The 15,637-nt window shown below is 36.7% G+C and overlaps 1 protein-coding gene across 1 annotated transcript; it reads left to right on the forward strand.

Annotated features, from left to right (window-relative positions):
• Window positions 1-1,960: 1,960 nt before the first annotated feature.
• On the forward strand, window positions 1,961-13,101 carry LOC307134757 (uncharacterized protein; the record flags this gene model as incomplete). The annotated part of the gene is made up of 4 exons (XM_079830754.1): window positions 1,961-2,065; window positions 2,927-3,073; window positions 3,490-3,627; window positions 12,975-13,101. The coding sequence occupies exons 1-4, from the start codon at window positions 2,031-2,033 to the stop codon at window positions 13,099-13,101; spliced, it is 447 nt and encodes a 148-aa protein (XP_079686880.1). The 5' UTR covers window positions 1,961-2,030.
• Between the last annotated feature and the right edge of the window lie 2,536 nt (window positions 13,102-15,637).

A 15,637-nucleotide genomic window follows, 5' to 3' on the forward strand; every position in this document is an offset into this window, starting at 1 on the left:
GTCAATCGGACCAGCGGTCAGGTGGTTAAAGCCATTTTGATGTTTTTTCACGTTATTGTGCCACCAAGTGTTAAATCGTCGCGATTTTTTTATCGTGACCAAAGACTCAGCCTATACACATGTGTACCAAGTTTGGTGAAGATATCTCATTTTGTTCCTGAGTTATAGCCCTTTTAGTAAATAGGCTCCCCCCTGAACGATTATTTTTACGCTCCTTAACAACCGTGAATATAAATTTCGACTTTTTTTGATAATTATTGATAATCTGACTCCAGAGAACATTTTGACACTGGTTTGGTTCCGATCCGGCAAAAAACCTAGGACTAGTTTGCAAAAGTAGTTGTTTGACAAAATGCAAAATGGCGGAAAATCTATCATGGCGGAAATGAAATCGGAGATATACGTTTTATTCGTCATGGACTCACCTTTCCAATGATATAAGACACTTGAGTCTACGACATACGGTTTAGGAGTTATGAGCCATTTCGCCCTTTTGATTGCTGTAGCGCCACCTATTGGCCAATCAAGTTCATACTCTGACAACATTAGCCTCGATTTTTGTACTACCATCTGATAAAGTTTCAAGTCTCTAGCATTTACGCTTTGGTCTGCACGATCACAGTTTAAATATGATTGAACAATATTAGTTTAGAGGATAAGCCAATGAGTGGTCTTCTGCTGCCATCTGGTGGCAATTTTAGGTAATACGCCATAATATATTTGAAATAAATTAATTTGACAAAATGTAATTGTAAATATTGTAATAGTGACTTTATAATGTCTAAATAGGAATTATAGAACATGATAAGTAAATAGAATGACAAAATGACCATTTAAGCCCAGCAGGTGGCAGCAGAGAACCACTCATTGGCTCATTTTCATTTTAAATGTCTGTTTTTCATTTAATTGGCACATTTTCCAAGTTAATGTCTTCAGACGTGCTTAACTCACATGCACATTTTGTTGGAGATATAGATATTTGAAATAAATGATGGGTAACAAATAGCTTATTCCAGGTTTTCCCCTTTAACCCCTTTGTGTTCAAAGATCGCCGACGGCCCCGCGTTTGATAGTGTTTACATTGATCGCTAGTTTACAATATCATTTTGTCAATTAATAAGGTCAACCAGTACATTGTTTGAAAGATAAGAGACTGCAGATTCGTATCTGTATAAGCATTATACAATCAAGATAACTTTGCAACGTTTTTTTGTCATTCTGTATGAATCTAAACAATGTGATATGACAACAAAGAGAGGGAGGTCCCTTACCTTTTTGTGCTTTGGAAATGTAATGTTTGGCAGAATAATGGTGACTTCGACCTTTTTTCCATGGGAAGAGTCCAGTGTACGATGTCCATAGTAAATATTTGTCAAAAAACAAGCAAACTGGTAAAAAAAAGCTATAGAACTTCTGTTGTTTACTTCCTGAAGTTTACTAATCACGAGGACGCTGTCCTGTTTATTTGATGAACTGTACGCATGAAGCGCATTATTCAATGAAATATAACGTATCAATGTATTTAGTAGAGTGTCTGGAACTGAATGAGAACCGCCCAGAAGATATCTGATGAAAACTAGCCACGCAATTTTAGAAAAGATTGAAAGATGACAGTCACTTTTGGTGACGCATGATTATCCACATTCAAATGTGTTTGGTAAAAAAAAAAAAAAACAGCAATGGGAAAGTCTTGTGTTGTCATCTAACATGTAGTCTATGCAATAACGAATACGCCGATGTGTTGATTAGCATAAATCTCGCGAGTATCACATTGTATTTTTGTTTGCGTAACCATTTGCATCCTGGAAAATTACTCACGCACGCCCCTCGTGACGCACAGAGGTTCCATTGCTACACTTGCTCACTAGCGCTCGCTCTGTTAGCATTCGCCTGCAATGGATCCACGTTGAGGTCAGAAGTTATTTTCTCCTGCTGCTGCATTGGAAGAACTTTTGCGAAGCAGTGATGAAGAAAATGTGGAATATTCAGAAGAGAGTGCTGTATCCAGCGTCGACTCTGAAGAAGAGGAAATGTTTTTGGAAGGTCTCGATCCTGTTTTAGATCGGTAAGTGTCTACATTTAGTACGTTTTTGTTGCTTTGTTTTGTAGTTTTGTGTTTCTACACTATTACGGCTTATTAGTACATTCAAGTACCGCAAAATTCCTTTTTTATTCAAGTTCTGAGTAAGAAGCTAGTGATGTAAGTTGTAACAATGTATCGTGGATAGTGAAAATCTGTATTGTGTATATTTCACCCAAAATAAAAATGACAGTGTGAGGAAAAAGTTAAATTTCACAGTGTTTTAGTGTCAGTACTACATTCAATTACTATAAAATGTTGCATATAATGTATAGTAATGCAATGGGGGAATATTTGTGGGACCTGATAATGACAAAAGTCTTATGTTGCCACTAAAAAGTGACCAGCAATATTTAAATATATCTAGTCAGTGAGTGGGTGAGAGTGTAAGCATATTTGTCCAAAATAATTCAGTCTTTTCGGCTATTATCACCAGAATAGTTTTTACTATGTTGTCACCATTGTTCTGTGCGTTTGGTTATCAGCACCAGGTCCAAGCCTATTCATATCCACTCCTAATGTAATACCAAATTTAGCATTTCGGTATATTTTTTGTTATCCTTTTTACAATATGCCTTGGAGTATCGCAATAATATTGTATTGTGAGTTCAGTATTGTGCTATTTATCGAAATGTGACATGGGAGTATTGGTAAACCTCTAGAAGAAACCCTGTACAACGTACTTGAGCATATAACTTTATGTATGTACAGTTGTGTATGTAGAAAGCAGGACAAAGTTCAGACCAAATGTGTCAGAGGAAAAAATGCAATAATATGTGCTATTTTCTGTGCAAGATAATCTGTTATGTTGGGTTTATTTCTAATCCTTTTTGTGTAATTCAACAGTGAGGAAACTTCAGATGATGAAAGGGTACCAGAGGCCTCTGGAAAACAGACAAAACGTTCCTGCCTGGCTGCAACATCTCTCGCTGCCTCCAGAAATTCCAGGGGAGGAGGAAAGAAAGGAAGACAGAGACAGCGCAGTACTTTGTGGTAAGCAAATAATGTGAAGCAAGTAATGTTTCTTGAGAGAAGAAACTGTTTTGGTGTATGATTATTGTCTGATTACAGTCTGAGTCATTAGCTGGTAGTGTAAATGTTTCAAGAAGGGAAACAACAGAGTGGGTATGGAGGTCGATCACTGTATGTGAAAGATCCTTTGAATTTGTATAGAAAATTTGTAAGCTTGTGTAAATGTGCCATCAGGGCAACAATAGAGTGTGTATGTAGGTAGATCACTGTATGTGAATGATTCTTTGAATTTGAATAGAAAATCAGTAAGCTGATGTAAATGTGCCATCAGGGCAACAATAGAGTGTGTATGGGAGTAAATTGCTGTAGTTTTTTCTATGTGTAAGATAAACAGTTGTGATGGGTTTATTTCTAATCCTTTTTGTGTAATTCAACAGTGAGGAAACTTCAGATGATGACTGGGTACCAGAGGCCTCTGGACAACCGACAAAACGTCCCTGCCTGGCTGCAACATCTCTCGCTGCCTCCAGAAGTTCCAGGGGAGGAGGAAAGAAAGGAAGACCGAGACAAACTCAGTACTTTGTAAATTGTCCTTTTTTGGGGTTTTTTTTTGGGGGGGGGGGGGGTTATCACTGTGTTGAATAACTAAGGAACAGATGTTTGTTGCTGTATACAATATATACATAAATAAAACTTTTTATTTGCTAAATAATGTATGTCATCATTCTAAACCTTTAAATTAATGGAAGTGAACAAAGACTTTGTTAAACGTCTTATACGTTACCAAGTGTCACTTTGGTGTCCTTTTGGAGCTCTTTCAAAAAAATATTATTTTACAAAAAAATATGCACATACATGCATTTTTATAAACATTTAGGGGTGAAAAATATACCAGAGAAAGTATATAAATTGAGCTTTGTCATGTTGTAATGAGAAAATAGATTGAAATGATCAAACAAACTGGTTATACCTCATGGTAAAAGGTGGTTACCAAGTGTCCCTTTGGAGTCTCCAAGTGGCCTTTTTGGAAAGGTGCCTAGACATACTCAGAACTAAATGCTTGTAAAAAAGTCATTTTGGCTTGTATCAACTTCAAATTTGAAACGTACATTTAAAAGACATGTGGCTTTAGTTTACTTGTGTTTCCAGATCCATATATATTTCTGCCTTATGTATTTTTCTTGTTCATAAACCGTTATAATTTTTTTTTTCAATTGTCCATTGTGTTTGAGCTTATTTATCTCTCTACTAGTAATTTCTAGAGTAATTTTGAGTCTTTCATGGTAAACTGTCAAGTGTCAGCTTTCAAATGATACCTTTGATTTGTGTGTAGTCAGAAGGACTCATTAGCAGCAACAATTTTATTTTGGGTATGTCATTTTGCACTCCTTTGCCAAAAGTGGGGGTGACTGGTAAGGGGTTAAAACATATTTTCAGGCATTATTTTAATTGTAATTTAATAATTATTGTAAAAACATTAATCAAATGAACAAATTAATTGATAAACATTGACAAAATGTCATTTGCAACATTTATTATAATGATTTTATAAAGTTTAAATATGCTTAGTAAGCAGAATGAACCAATGAGTGGTCTTCTGCTGCCATCTGGTGGCAATTTTAGGTAATACGTTTTTAACATAATTGTGAATAAATAAATAACAATTTGATTGACAGTATTGGTTCTTGAGGCAAAGTTGTTCAGTATGAAGAGATCTATCATAATTTCTGCACATTATGTGGATGTTTTTTACCCCACCTGATTACAGAGATAGAAAATACCATTTACAGCCAATACAGGCAATTCACCATAGGGAATACATGGTTTTCAAAGCTTTTTAACAGTTATAGCGCAACCTATGGTCCGATCTCCATAAAACTTTGCATGCTTCTTCAGCATGTTATGTCACATATACATAACAATTTTCGTGAAGTTTTGAGTTTTCCTTTAGGATTTATAAGCTGTATAGTGTATTTTGCTACGCCCCTCTTCTAAATGACCCTGTTATAGCCATCCAAATGCAAAAGTTCAATTTTTTTTCAATAATTATAAATCTAGAGAGTCCAGAGAATTGTCCTAGACTGGTTTGGTTCCGATCAGGCAAAAATCCAGGGACTAGTTCGCAAAAGTAGGTTTTAAACATAATTGCAAATATTTAATGAACGCTTTGATTGACAGCAATGCTTCTAGAGGCAAAGTTATTCAGCATGAGGAGACCTATCATATGATATGTATATTTGGTTTATGTGTGCAACACCACGTGATTACAGGGCCATAAAACTCGTTAGCGCCAACTAGAGGCCGATTTCTTTCAAAATTCTTACAGACCTCTAGGGCCATGAGTCAAACATGCCCACCGAGTTTCATTCCGATCGGCCTCCGTTAACCTTGTCTTAGAGGTGCTCAAACTTCATTAGCCGATAGCGGCCATGTTTTTTGAGATACGCCAATGTCCTCATAGACATATATGGTACCTTGGACCAAGACACTGCATACCAATTTTCAAGTCAATTGGACTAGCGGTCGGGTGGTTATAGCCATTTTCATGTTTTTTTTGTGTTATAGCGCCACCAAGTGTTCAATCGTCGCGATTGTTTTATCGTGACCAAAGACTCAGCCCATACACATGTGTACCAAGTTTGGTAAAGATATCTCATTTTGTTCTTGAGTTATAGCCATTTTAGTAAAATAGGCTCCTCCCACAACATTCGTTTTCCGCACCTTAGCAACCGTGAATCGAAATTTCAACTTTTTTTCGATAATTATTGATATTCAGACTCCAGAGAACATTTCTGCACTGGTTTGGTTCCGATCGGGTTAAAATCCAGGGACTAGTTCGCAAAAGTAGTTTTTCAACAAAATTCAAAATGACGGAAAAATTTGCCTACCGGAAATGAAATCGGAGATATACATTATTTACGTCAGGTATTCAGCTTTCCAATGATATAAGACACTTGAGTCTATGACTTACGGTTTAGGAGTTATGAGCAGTTTCGCGCAATTGATTGCTATAGCGCCACCTATAGGCCAATTTGGCTCATAATTTGATAACCATTCCTCGATTTTTGGGCTACCATCTGACAAAGTTTCAATGCTCCAGCCTTTACGGTTTGGGCTGCACGATGCGTTTTAGCGGAGAATAATAATAATAAAAACCCTTACAATTACAATAGGGTTTCAGCACTTCGTGCTTGAACCCCTAATAAAAACCCTTACAATTACAATAGGGTTTCAGCACTTCGTGCTTGAACCCCTAAAAACCCTTACAATTACAATAGGGTTTCAGCACTTCGTGCTTGAACCCCTAACAAGCAGCATTTAGCGGGGTTCAAGCCTTTAAGGCCTTTAAGCACACAAGCATCAAAAGACGTTAAGTTTTATTTAGCAAGATTTTAAACACTGAAATAATAGATGGAAAAGTCAATTTACAGGCAATTTACCATAGGAAACATGGTTTTAAAAGGTTTTTAACAGTTATAGCGCCACCTATGGTCCGATCTCTATAAAACGTTTAATGCTTGTTAAGGATCTAATGTCACATATGCCCACCAATTTTCGTGAAGTTTTGAGCTTTCCCTTAGAATTTATAGGCTTTTGAGTGTATTTTGCCACGCCTCTTTTCTAAATGACCCTGTTATAGCCATCCAGATGCAAAAGTTCAACTTTTTTGATAATTATTGATCTAGAGAGTGCAGAGAATTGTCCTAGACTTGTTTGGCTCCGATCGGGCAAAAAAAACGGGACTAGTTTGCAAAAGTAGGGTTTTAACATAATTACGAATATTTAATGAACGATTTGATTGACAGCAATGTTTCTAGAGGCACAGTTGTACAGTATGAGGAGATCTATCAAATTATATCAATATTGTGGGAATATGTGAAACATCACGTGATTACAGAGCCGTAAAATTCGTTGGAGCCTACTAGTGGCCAATTTCTTAAAAAATTATTACAGACCTCTAGGACCATGAGTCAAACATGCTCACCAAGTTTTGTTCCGATCGGCCTCCTTTAACCTTGTCTTATAGGTGCTCAAATTTCATTGGCCAATGGCGGCCATGTTTGGACCTTGGACCAAGACACTGCATACCAATTTTCAAGTCAATTGGACTAGCAGGTGGGTGGTTATAGCCCTTTTCATGTTTTTTTAATGTTATAGCGCCACCAAGTTTTCAGTCCTCACAATTAATTTTACTGTGACCAAAGACTCAGCCCATACACATGTGTACCAAGTTTGGTGAAGATATCTCATTTCGTTCCTGAGTTATAGCCCTTTTAGTAAAATAGTCTCTAAAACAGGCTTCAAACCAGTTGTTCCATTATGCATGGTTACACACACACACACAAAATGTTTTTGAGATATGTAATTGTGAAAATATCTTTTAATGGTCTATGAGCATGTCAAATTTTTTTGTGAAATACATCACGTTCTAGTATTATTTACTATGAATAACCATGTTTCTAGCATGATTTACCATAGTCTACCGTGATTTACCCTGTTCTAGCAAAATTTACAATGATATACCATGTTCTAGTATTATTTACCATGATTTACCATGTTTCTAATGTGATTTATCATGATTTACCACATTGCTAGTAATTATGTGAAGTGTCAACTCTGACAAAATATGATTGTGTTATAATAGTAATTGCTTTAGTGCAAAATACTGTGGAAAATCAAACTTTAAAAGGAAAGTGAGTCAATAAGTGGTCTTCTGCTGCCCTCTGCTGGACATTCTACTTATTAATACAGTCTTTTCACAGTTGCTTCACTTAAATATCATATTGGTCTTCCATGTTAATTCCATTATACATGCTTATACACACACACACACACACACACACACACACACACACACACACACAGACACACACAGACACACTTTTTCACACACTATGGTCTATAATCATTTCACATAGCTCTTTGTAACTATTAATCAGATTATTAAAAATGTATTCAAAAAAATAGGACTACACACACACACAAACACATTTTGTTGTAGATACAGACATTTTAACTATATGATGTTGCAGTAAACAAAATGTTTCCTGCAAGTCTCCTTCAAGATTCTCATTTCTCAATGTGACAGTTGTCAATAGTAATACTTAATAGATTAATTTTAACTAAATGTGATTGTAAATGTTAAAATAGTGAATTTTTAAAGTCTGAATATGACTTAGAGATCAATATTAGAGTGTAGTACAATAAAATGAACAGCGGGGGGCAGCAAACGACCACTTATTGGCTTAATATACCATTATTTTCATAATTTTCAGCTTTTTAACTGTTATAGAGGCAAATATTGTCCTATCTGTCTGAAATTTGTCATGCTTGTTTAGAGGCATAGTACACATGTTCTGACTTGTTTTTAAGAATATCTGAGCATTCATTGAATAGATATAGGCATTTGGAGACACTTGGTCAAGGCCACATCTTGAAATAAACCTGTTATAGCCATTCAGATGTAAAAGTTTAACTTTTTTTAAATAATTATTGCTCTAAAGAGTCCAGAGAATCATACTGCAGTGGTTTGGTTCCAATCGGGCAAAAAAACTAGGACTAGATTGCAAAATGAGGTTATTAACATAATTGTGAATGTTTAAATAACGATTTGATTGACAGTATTGGTTCTTGAAGCAAAGTTGTTCAGTATGAGGAGATCTATCATAATGTATGCATATTATGTATTACAGAGATGGAAAATACCATTTACAGCCAATACAGGCATTTCACCATAGGGAATACATGGTTTTCAAAGCTTTTTAAAAGTTATAGCGCCACCTATGGTCCGATCTCCATGAAACTTTGCATGCTTTTTCAGCATGTTATGTTACATAGACATAAAAATTGTCGTGAAGTTTTGAGTTTTCCTTTAGGATTTATAGGCTTTTGAGTGTATTTTGCTAAGCCCCTCTTCTAAATGACCCTGTTATATCCATCCAAATGCAAAAGTTCAACTTTTTTTCGATAATTATTGATCTACAGAGTACAGAGAATTGTTCTAGACTGGTTTGGTTCCCATCGGGCAAAAATCCAGGGACTAGTTCGCAAAAGTAGGTTTTAAACATAATCGCGGATATTTAATGAACGGTTTGATCGACAGCAATGCTTCTAGAGGCAAAGTTGTTCAGCATGAGGAGACCTATCATATGATGTGTATATTTGGTTGATGTGTGCTACACCACGTGATTACAGAGCCATAAAACTCGTTAGCGCCAACTAGTGGCCGATTTCTTTCAAAATTCTTACAGACCTCTAGGGCCATGAGTCAAAGATGCCCACCAAGTTTCATTCCGATCGGCCTCCGTTAACCTTGTCTTAGAGGTGCTCAAACTTCATTAGCCGATAGCAGCCATGTTTTTTGAGATACGCCAATGTCCTCATAGACATATATGGCACCTTCGATCAAGACACTGCATACCAATTTTCAAGTCAATCGGACTAGCGGTCGGGTGGTTATAGCCATTTTCATGTTTTTTTGGTGTTATAGCGCCACCAAGTGGTCAATCGTCGCGATTGTTTTATCGCGACCAAAGACTTAGCCCATACACATGTGTACCAAGTTTGGTAAAGATATCTCATTTTGTTCTTGAGTTATAGCCATTTTAGTAAAATAGGCTCCTCCCACAACATTCGTTTTCCGCCCCTTTGCGACCTTGAAGCGAAATTTATACTTTTTTTCGATAATTATTGATATTCAGACTCCAGAGAACATTTCTGCACTGGTTTGGTTCCGATCGGGCTAAAATCCAGGGACTAGTTCGCAAAAGTAGTTTTTCAACAAAATTCAAAATAGCGGAAAAATTTGCATACCGCAAATGAAATCGGAGATATACATTATTTACGTCACGTATTCAGCTTTCCAATGATATAAGACACTTGAGTCTATAACATACGGGTTAGGAGTTATGAGCAGTTTCGCGCAATTGATTGCTATAGCGCCACCTATTGGCCAATTTGGCTCATAATTTGATAACCTCTCCTCGATTTTTGGGCTACCATCTGACAAAGTTTCAACGCTCCAGCTCTTACGGTTTGGGCTGCACGATGCGTTTTAGCGGAGAATAATAATAATAAAAACCCTTACAATTACAATAGGGTTTCAGCACTTCGTGCTTGAACCCCTAATAATAAAAATCAGCACAAATACAATAGGTGTTCAGCACTTCGTGCTTGAACCCCTAATAATAATAAAAATCAGCACAAATACAATAGGTGTTCAGCACTTCGTGCTTGAACCCCTAAAAATCAATACAATTACAATAGGGTTTCAGCACTTCGTGCTTGAACCCCTAAAAATCAATACAATTACAATAGGGTTTCAGCACTTCGTGCTTGAACCCCTAATTAAAGCTGCAAGCAGCATTTAGCGGGGTTCAAGCCTTTAAGGCCTTTAAGCACACAAGCATCAAAATACATTAAGTTTTATTTAGCAAGATTTTAAACACTGAAATAATTTAATTGGCTGTGGCGGCAATGTTTTTTGAGATAGGCAAATGTCCTCATAGACATACATGGGACCTTGGACCAAGACACTGCATACCAATTTTCAAGTCAATCGGACTAGAGGTCGGGTAGTTTTAGCCATTTTCATGTTTTTTTTGTGTTATAGCGCCACCAAGTGTTCAATCGTCGCCATTTTTTTATCGTAACCAAAGACTCAGACAATACACATGTGTACCAAGTTTGGTGTAGAGATCTCATTTCTTACTTGAGTTATAGCCATTTTAGTAAAATAGGCTCCTCCCACAACAGTCGTTTTCCGCCCCTTAGCGACCGTGAATAGAAATTTAAACTTTTTTTCGATTATTATTGATATTCAGACTCCAGAGAACATTTCTGCACTGGTTTGGTTCCGATCAAGCAAGAAACCTAGGACTAGTTTGCAAAAGTAGTTTTTTAACAAAATTCAAAATGGCGGAAAATTTGTCATGGCGCAAATGAAATCGGAGATACACATTTTGTTCCTCATGGACTCACCTTTCCAATGATATAAGACACTTGAGTGTTTAGACACTTGACTATTTAGTGCACTTTAAAGGGATAGTTCACCCAAAATGAAAATTATGTCATTTTCTTTGTTCTGCTGAACACAAAAGAAGATATTTTGAAGAAAGTTTGTAACCAGGCTGCTTTGGGGGCACCATTGACTTCCATAGCAATCTTCCTATGTGTTCAACATAAAGAAATTTATACATGTTTGGAACAACTTGAGGGTGAGTAAATGATGACAGAATTTTCATTTTTGGTGAACTGTCCCTTTAAGCAGTCACTCTGAACCAGTAATCACTTTTTTTGAATTTCAAAAATGTACATTTTTTTCAATAAATTTTCTTAAATTATGACTATATTTACATGCAATTATTTGTCCCATTTTTATCTAAATTTTTTTTAAATGTCATACAATTTATATGACAGGATTATTTATGTATGATTAACATAGCCTAGCTAAATTATAAATTAATAATAACATTTATTAGGATATAATCTATTAATTAACCTGTCTAAAAAATAATAATTATGTCTCCCAAGCTCTGATAATGTATGGAATATTATATTAATATATTATCCATTTAAAAAAACTATAGGCCTATAACCTTAGAAGCACGGATGTGTCTGTCACATAGACCGGTCTGTCAGCGCTACTGCTTTAAGTCAGACAGTCTGAGACACTGAAATGCTTCTCATAAAGTGTGCAGTTGGCCTGAACTTCATCATGAGTTACTGGTCAGACCCATTGATACCTTTTTGATATTCAGCTCTATATCTGGAGATCCTCTTGCGTTCAAACGGTGGACGCGACGCGAGCTCGACATGTTTTTAAAAAACCGCGCAAGTTCAGAGGCACAGCTCATGTTCTCGAGACTCCGCCGCTATGACAACAAAGCCGCTAAAACGCAATCACGCACAAATGAGCTCCTGTACTAGGCTACTTATTGTGAAATTGATTTCTTTATATTTGCTACCAGAAGGCTATTCTCCACACTCCACTATGTGTGGACCTAGATGTAAAATACGGAACAAATCGTGTCCCGTATTGGTTTGACAAGGGGACGAGCCATTTTGCTTGCAAATACAGGACGATTCTGTATTTTACTGGACGGGTGGCAACCCTACTCAGTTCTCACACAAAGTTCAAATTGACAATTGAGACCCACAAGTTCACTCAAACACTCAGTTCTGTTCACTACGTATCAGTAAAATGTTCGTGTGTGTGTGTGTGTGTGTGTGTGTGTGTGTGTGTGTGTGTGTGTGTGTGTGTTGAACTGTTGTACCAGTCTGTGGCAACGACAACTTTGATGTGATGACTTGCGATGACAAGATGAACAGCTGGGACAGGGCAATGAGATGTAAGAATGTCAGGGTAATCAACAGAAACAAGAGAGGTGGCCCAGAAAAACTCAGGAACTTTCTGGAACAAAATGGCGCAGCCCGGTTCAGCTCGCACGCGGCCTGGACTGAATGTCTGAATCACACAAAAATGTCTTTCAAAAACAAATCCGTCTCTTTAAAAATGCAAAAACACTCCAAAAGAAATAAATCACTCCTTCAAAAAAATATCGTTCAGTTCACAGACGCATTCTCGCGCACTAATAAGTGCACTTAATGGATTTGCAGGAAAAAAATCAATGTCTCTCGCCCTGACACCGTTCAAGACTCAGAAAGCAGCAGAACTCTCAAGAAAAAGCGTACTGTCAGGATAGCAACACAAACAAGTGTTATGAATGAAACTCACGGCTCCAGCAACTCTCTCTCTCTGTCTCTCTGTCTCTCTCTCTCTCTCTCTCCAACACTGTTCACCGTCCAATGACGCAATCGACCGATCTTCTGCCTTAACTACTTCTCATGTTTCACGAGATAATGTAAATGCACTAAACCCGCAAAACATAAGCTGCCCGTGCACTACTGTCCTATATTACAGATCCAAGGAGAAAAATGTTGGCTTCCTGTACAGCGATCATGGCGTGTCTGTCTCCCAACACCTCTCACTCCGATCTGCTTGGATCTCCCGCGGACACGGCAGAGACAGAGAAAACCCGTCAAAATAAAAGTCCCATAGAGAAAAATACCTCCGTTACACACACACACACACACACACACACACACACACACACACACACACACACACACACACACACACACACACACACACACACACACACACACACAATGTTTTTGAGTTATGTTATGGTGAAAATATCTTTCAATGGTCTATGAGCATGTTACATTTTTTTTAAATACACCACGTTCTAGTATTATTTACTATGATTTACCACATTGCTAGTAATTATGTGAAGTGTCAGTACAAATGAAGAGATAACCTCTGACAAAATATGATTGTGTTATAATAGTAATTGCTTTAGTGCAGAATACTTTTAAAAATAATTAACTTTTAAAGGGAAGTGAGCCAATAAGTGGTCTTCTGCTGCCCTCTGCTGGACATCCTACTTATTAATAAAGTCTTTTCACAGGTGCTTTGCAATAGACAAAATAAAATCAATTATATATCAAATTGTTCTTTCATGTTAATTCCATTATGCATGCTTATACACACACAAACACACACACACACACACACACACACACACACACACACACACACACACACACACACACACACACACACATACACACACTTTTTTAATGCTATGGTCTATAATCATTTGACATAGCTCTTTGTAACTATTAATCAGATTATTAAAAATGTATTCAGAAACATTGCACTACACACACACACACACACACACACACACACACATTTTGTTGTAGATACAGACATTTGAACTATATGATGTTGCAGTAAACAAAATGTTTCCTGTAAGTCTCCTTCAAAATTCATATTTCTCAATGTGAGACAATATTCTATAGTAATACTTAATAGATTAATTTTGACTAAATGTGATTGTAAATGTTAAAATAGTGATTTTTTTTAAAAGTCTAAATATGACTTATAGATCAATACTAGTGTGTAGTACAATAAAATGAACAGCGGGGGGCAGCAAACGACCACTTATTGGCTTAATATACCATTATTATCAAATGAACTCTGTAATTTCCCCCTTTTTAACTGTTATAGAGGCAAATATTGTCCGATCTGTCTGGAAATTCATAGGATACATGTTCTGACTTGTTTTTAAGTAGATCTGAACATTCATTGAATAGATATAGGCATTCGGGGACACTTGGTCAAGGCCACATCTTGAAATTACCCTGTTATAAGCATTCAGATGCAAAAGTTTAACTTTTTTTATATAATTATTGCTCAAAAGAGTCCAGAGAATTGTAATGCAGTGGTTTGGTTCCAAGTGGGCAAAAAACCTAGGACTAGTTTGCAAAAATAGTTTTTTAACAGAATTGTGAATATTTAAATAAAGATTTTATTGACAGTATTGGTTCTTGAGGCAAAGTTGTTCAGTATGAGAATATCTATCATAATATATGCATATTATGTGGATGTTTATAACCCCACCTGATTACAGAGATGGAAAATACCATTTACAGCCAATACAGGCAATTCACCATAGGGAATACATGGTTTTCAAAGCTTTTTAACAGTTATAGCGCCACATATGATCCAATCTCCATGAAACTTTGCACGCTTCTTCAGCATGTTATGTCACATATACATAAAAATGTTTGTGAAGTTTTGAGTTTTCCTTTAGGATTTATAGGCTTTTGAGTGTATTTTGTCCCGCCTCTTTTCTAAATGACCCTGTTATAGCCATCCAAATGCAAAAGTTCAACTTTTTTTCAATGATTATTGATCTAGAGTGTCCAGAGAATTGTCCTAGACTGGTTTGGTTCCGATCAGGCAAAAAACCAGGGACTAGTTCGCAAAAGTAGGTTTTTAACATAATTGCGAATATTTAATGAACGATTTGATTGACAGCAAGGGTTCTAAAGGCAAAGTTGTTCAGTATAAGGAGATCTATCAAATGATATGCATATTTCGTGGATGTGTGCAACACCACGTGATTACAGAGCCATAAAACTCGTTAGCGCCAACTAGTGGCCGATTTCTTTCAAAATTCTTACAGACCTCTAGGGCCATGAGTCAAACATGCCCATTGAGTTTCATTCCGATCGGCCTCCGTTAACCTTGTCTAATGGGTGCTTAAATTTCATTGGCTGTGGCGGCCATGTTTTTTGAGATACGCCAATATCCTCATAGACATACATGGTACCTTGGACCAAGACACTGCATACCAATTTTCAAGTCAATCGGACTAGCGGTCGGGTGGTTATAGCCATTTTCATGTTTTTTTCGTGTTATAGCGCCACCAAGTGTTCAATCGTCGCGATTTTTTTATCGTGACCAAAAACTTAGCCTTTACACATGTGTACCAAGTTTGGTAAAGATATCTCATTTTGTTCTTGAGTTATAGCTTTTTTAGTAAATAGGCTCCGCCTTGAACAAATATTTTTACGCTCCTTAACGACCGTGAATACAAATGTCTACTTTTTTTCGATAATTATTGATAATCAGACTCCAGTGAACATTTTGACACTGGTTTGGTTCCGATCGGCCAAAAAACCTAGGACTAGTTCGCAAAAGTAGGTTTTCGACAAAATCCAAAATGGCGG

This window comes from Gobio gobio, assembly GCF_949357685.1.
Source record: "Gobio gobio genome assembly, chromosome: 12".
Classification (NCBI taxonomy): domain Eukaryota; kingdom Metazoa; phylum Chordata; class Actinopteri; order Cypriniformes; family Gobionidae; genus Gobio; species Gobio gobio.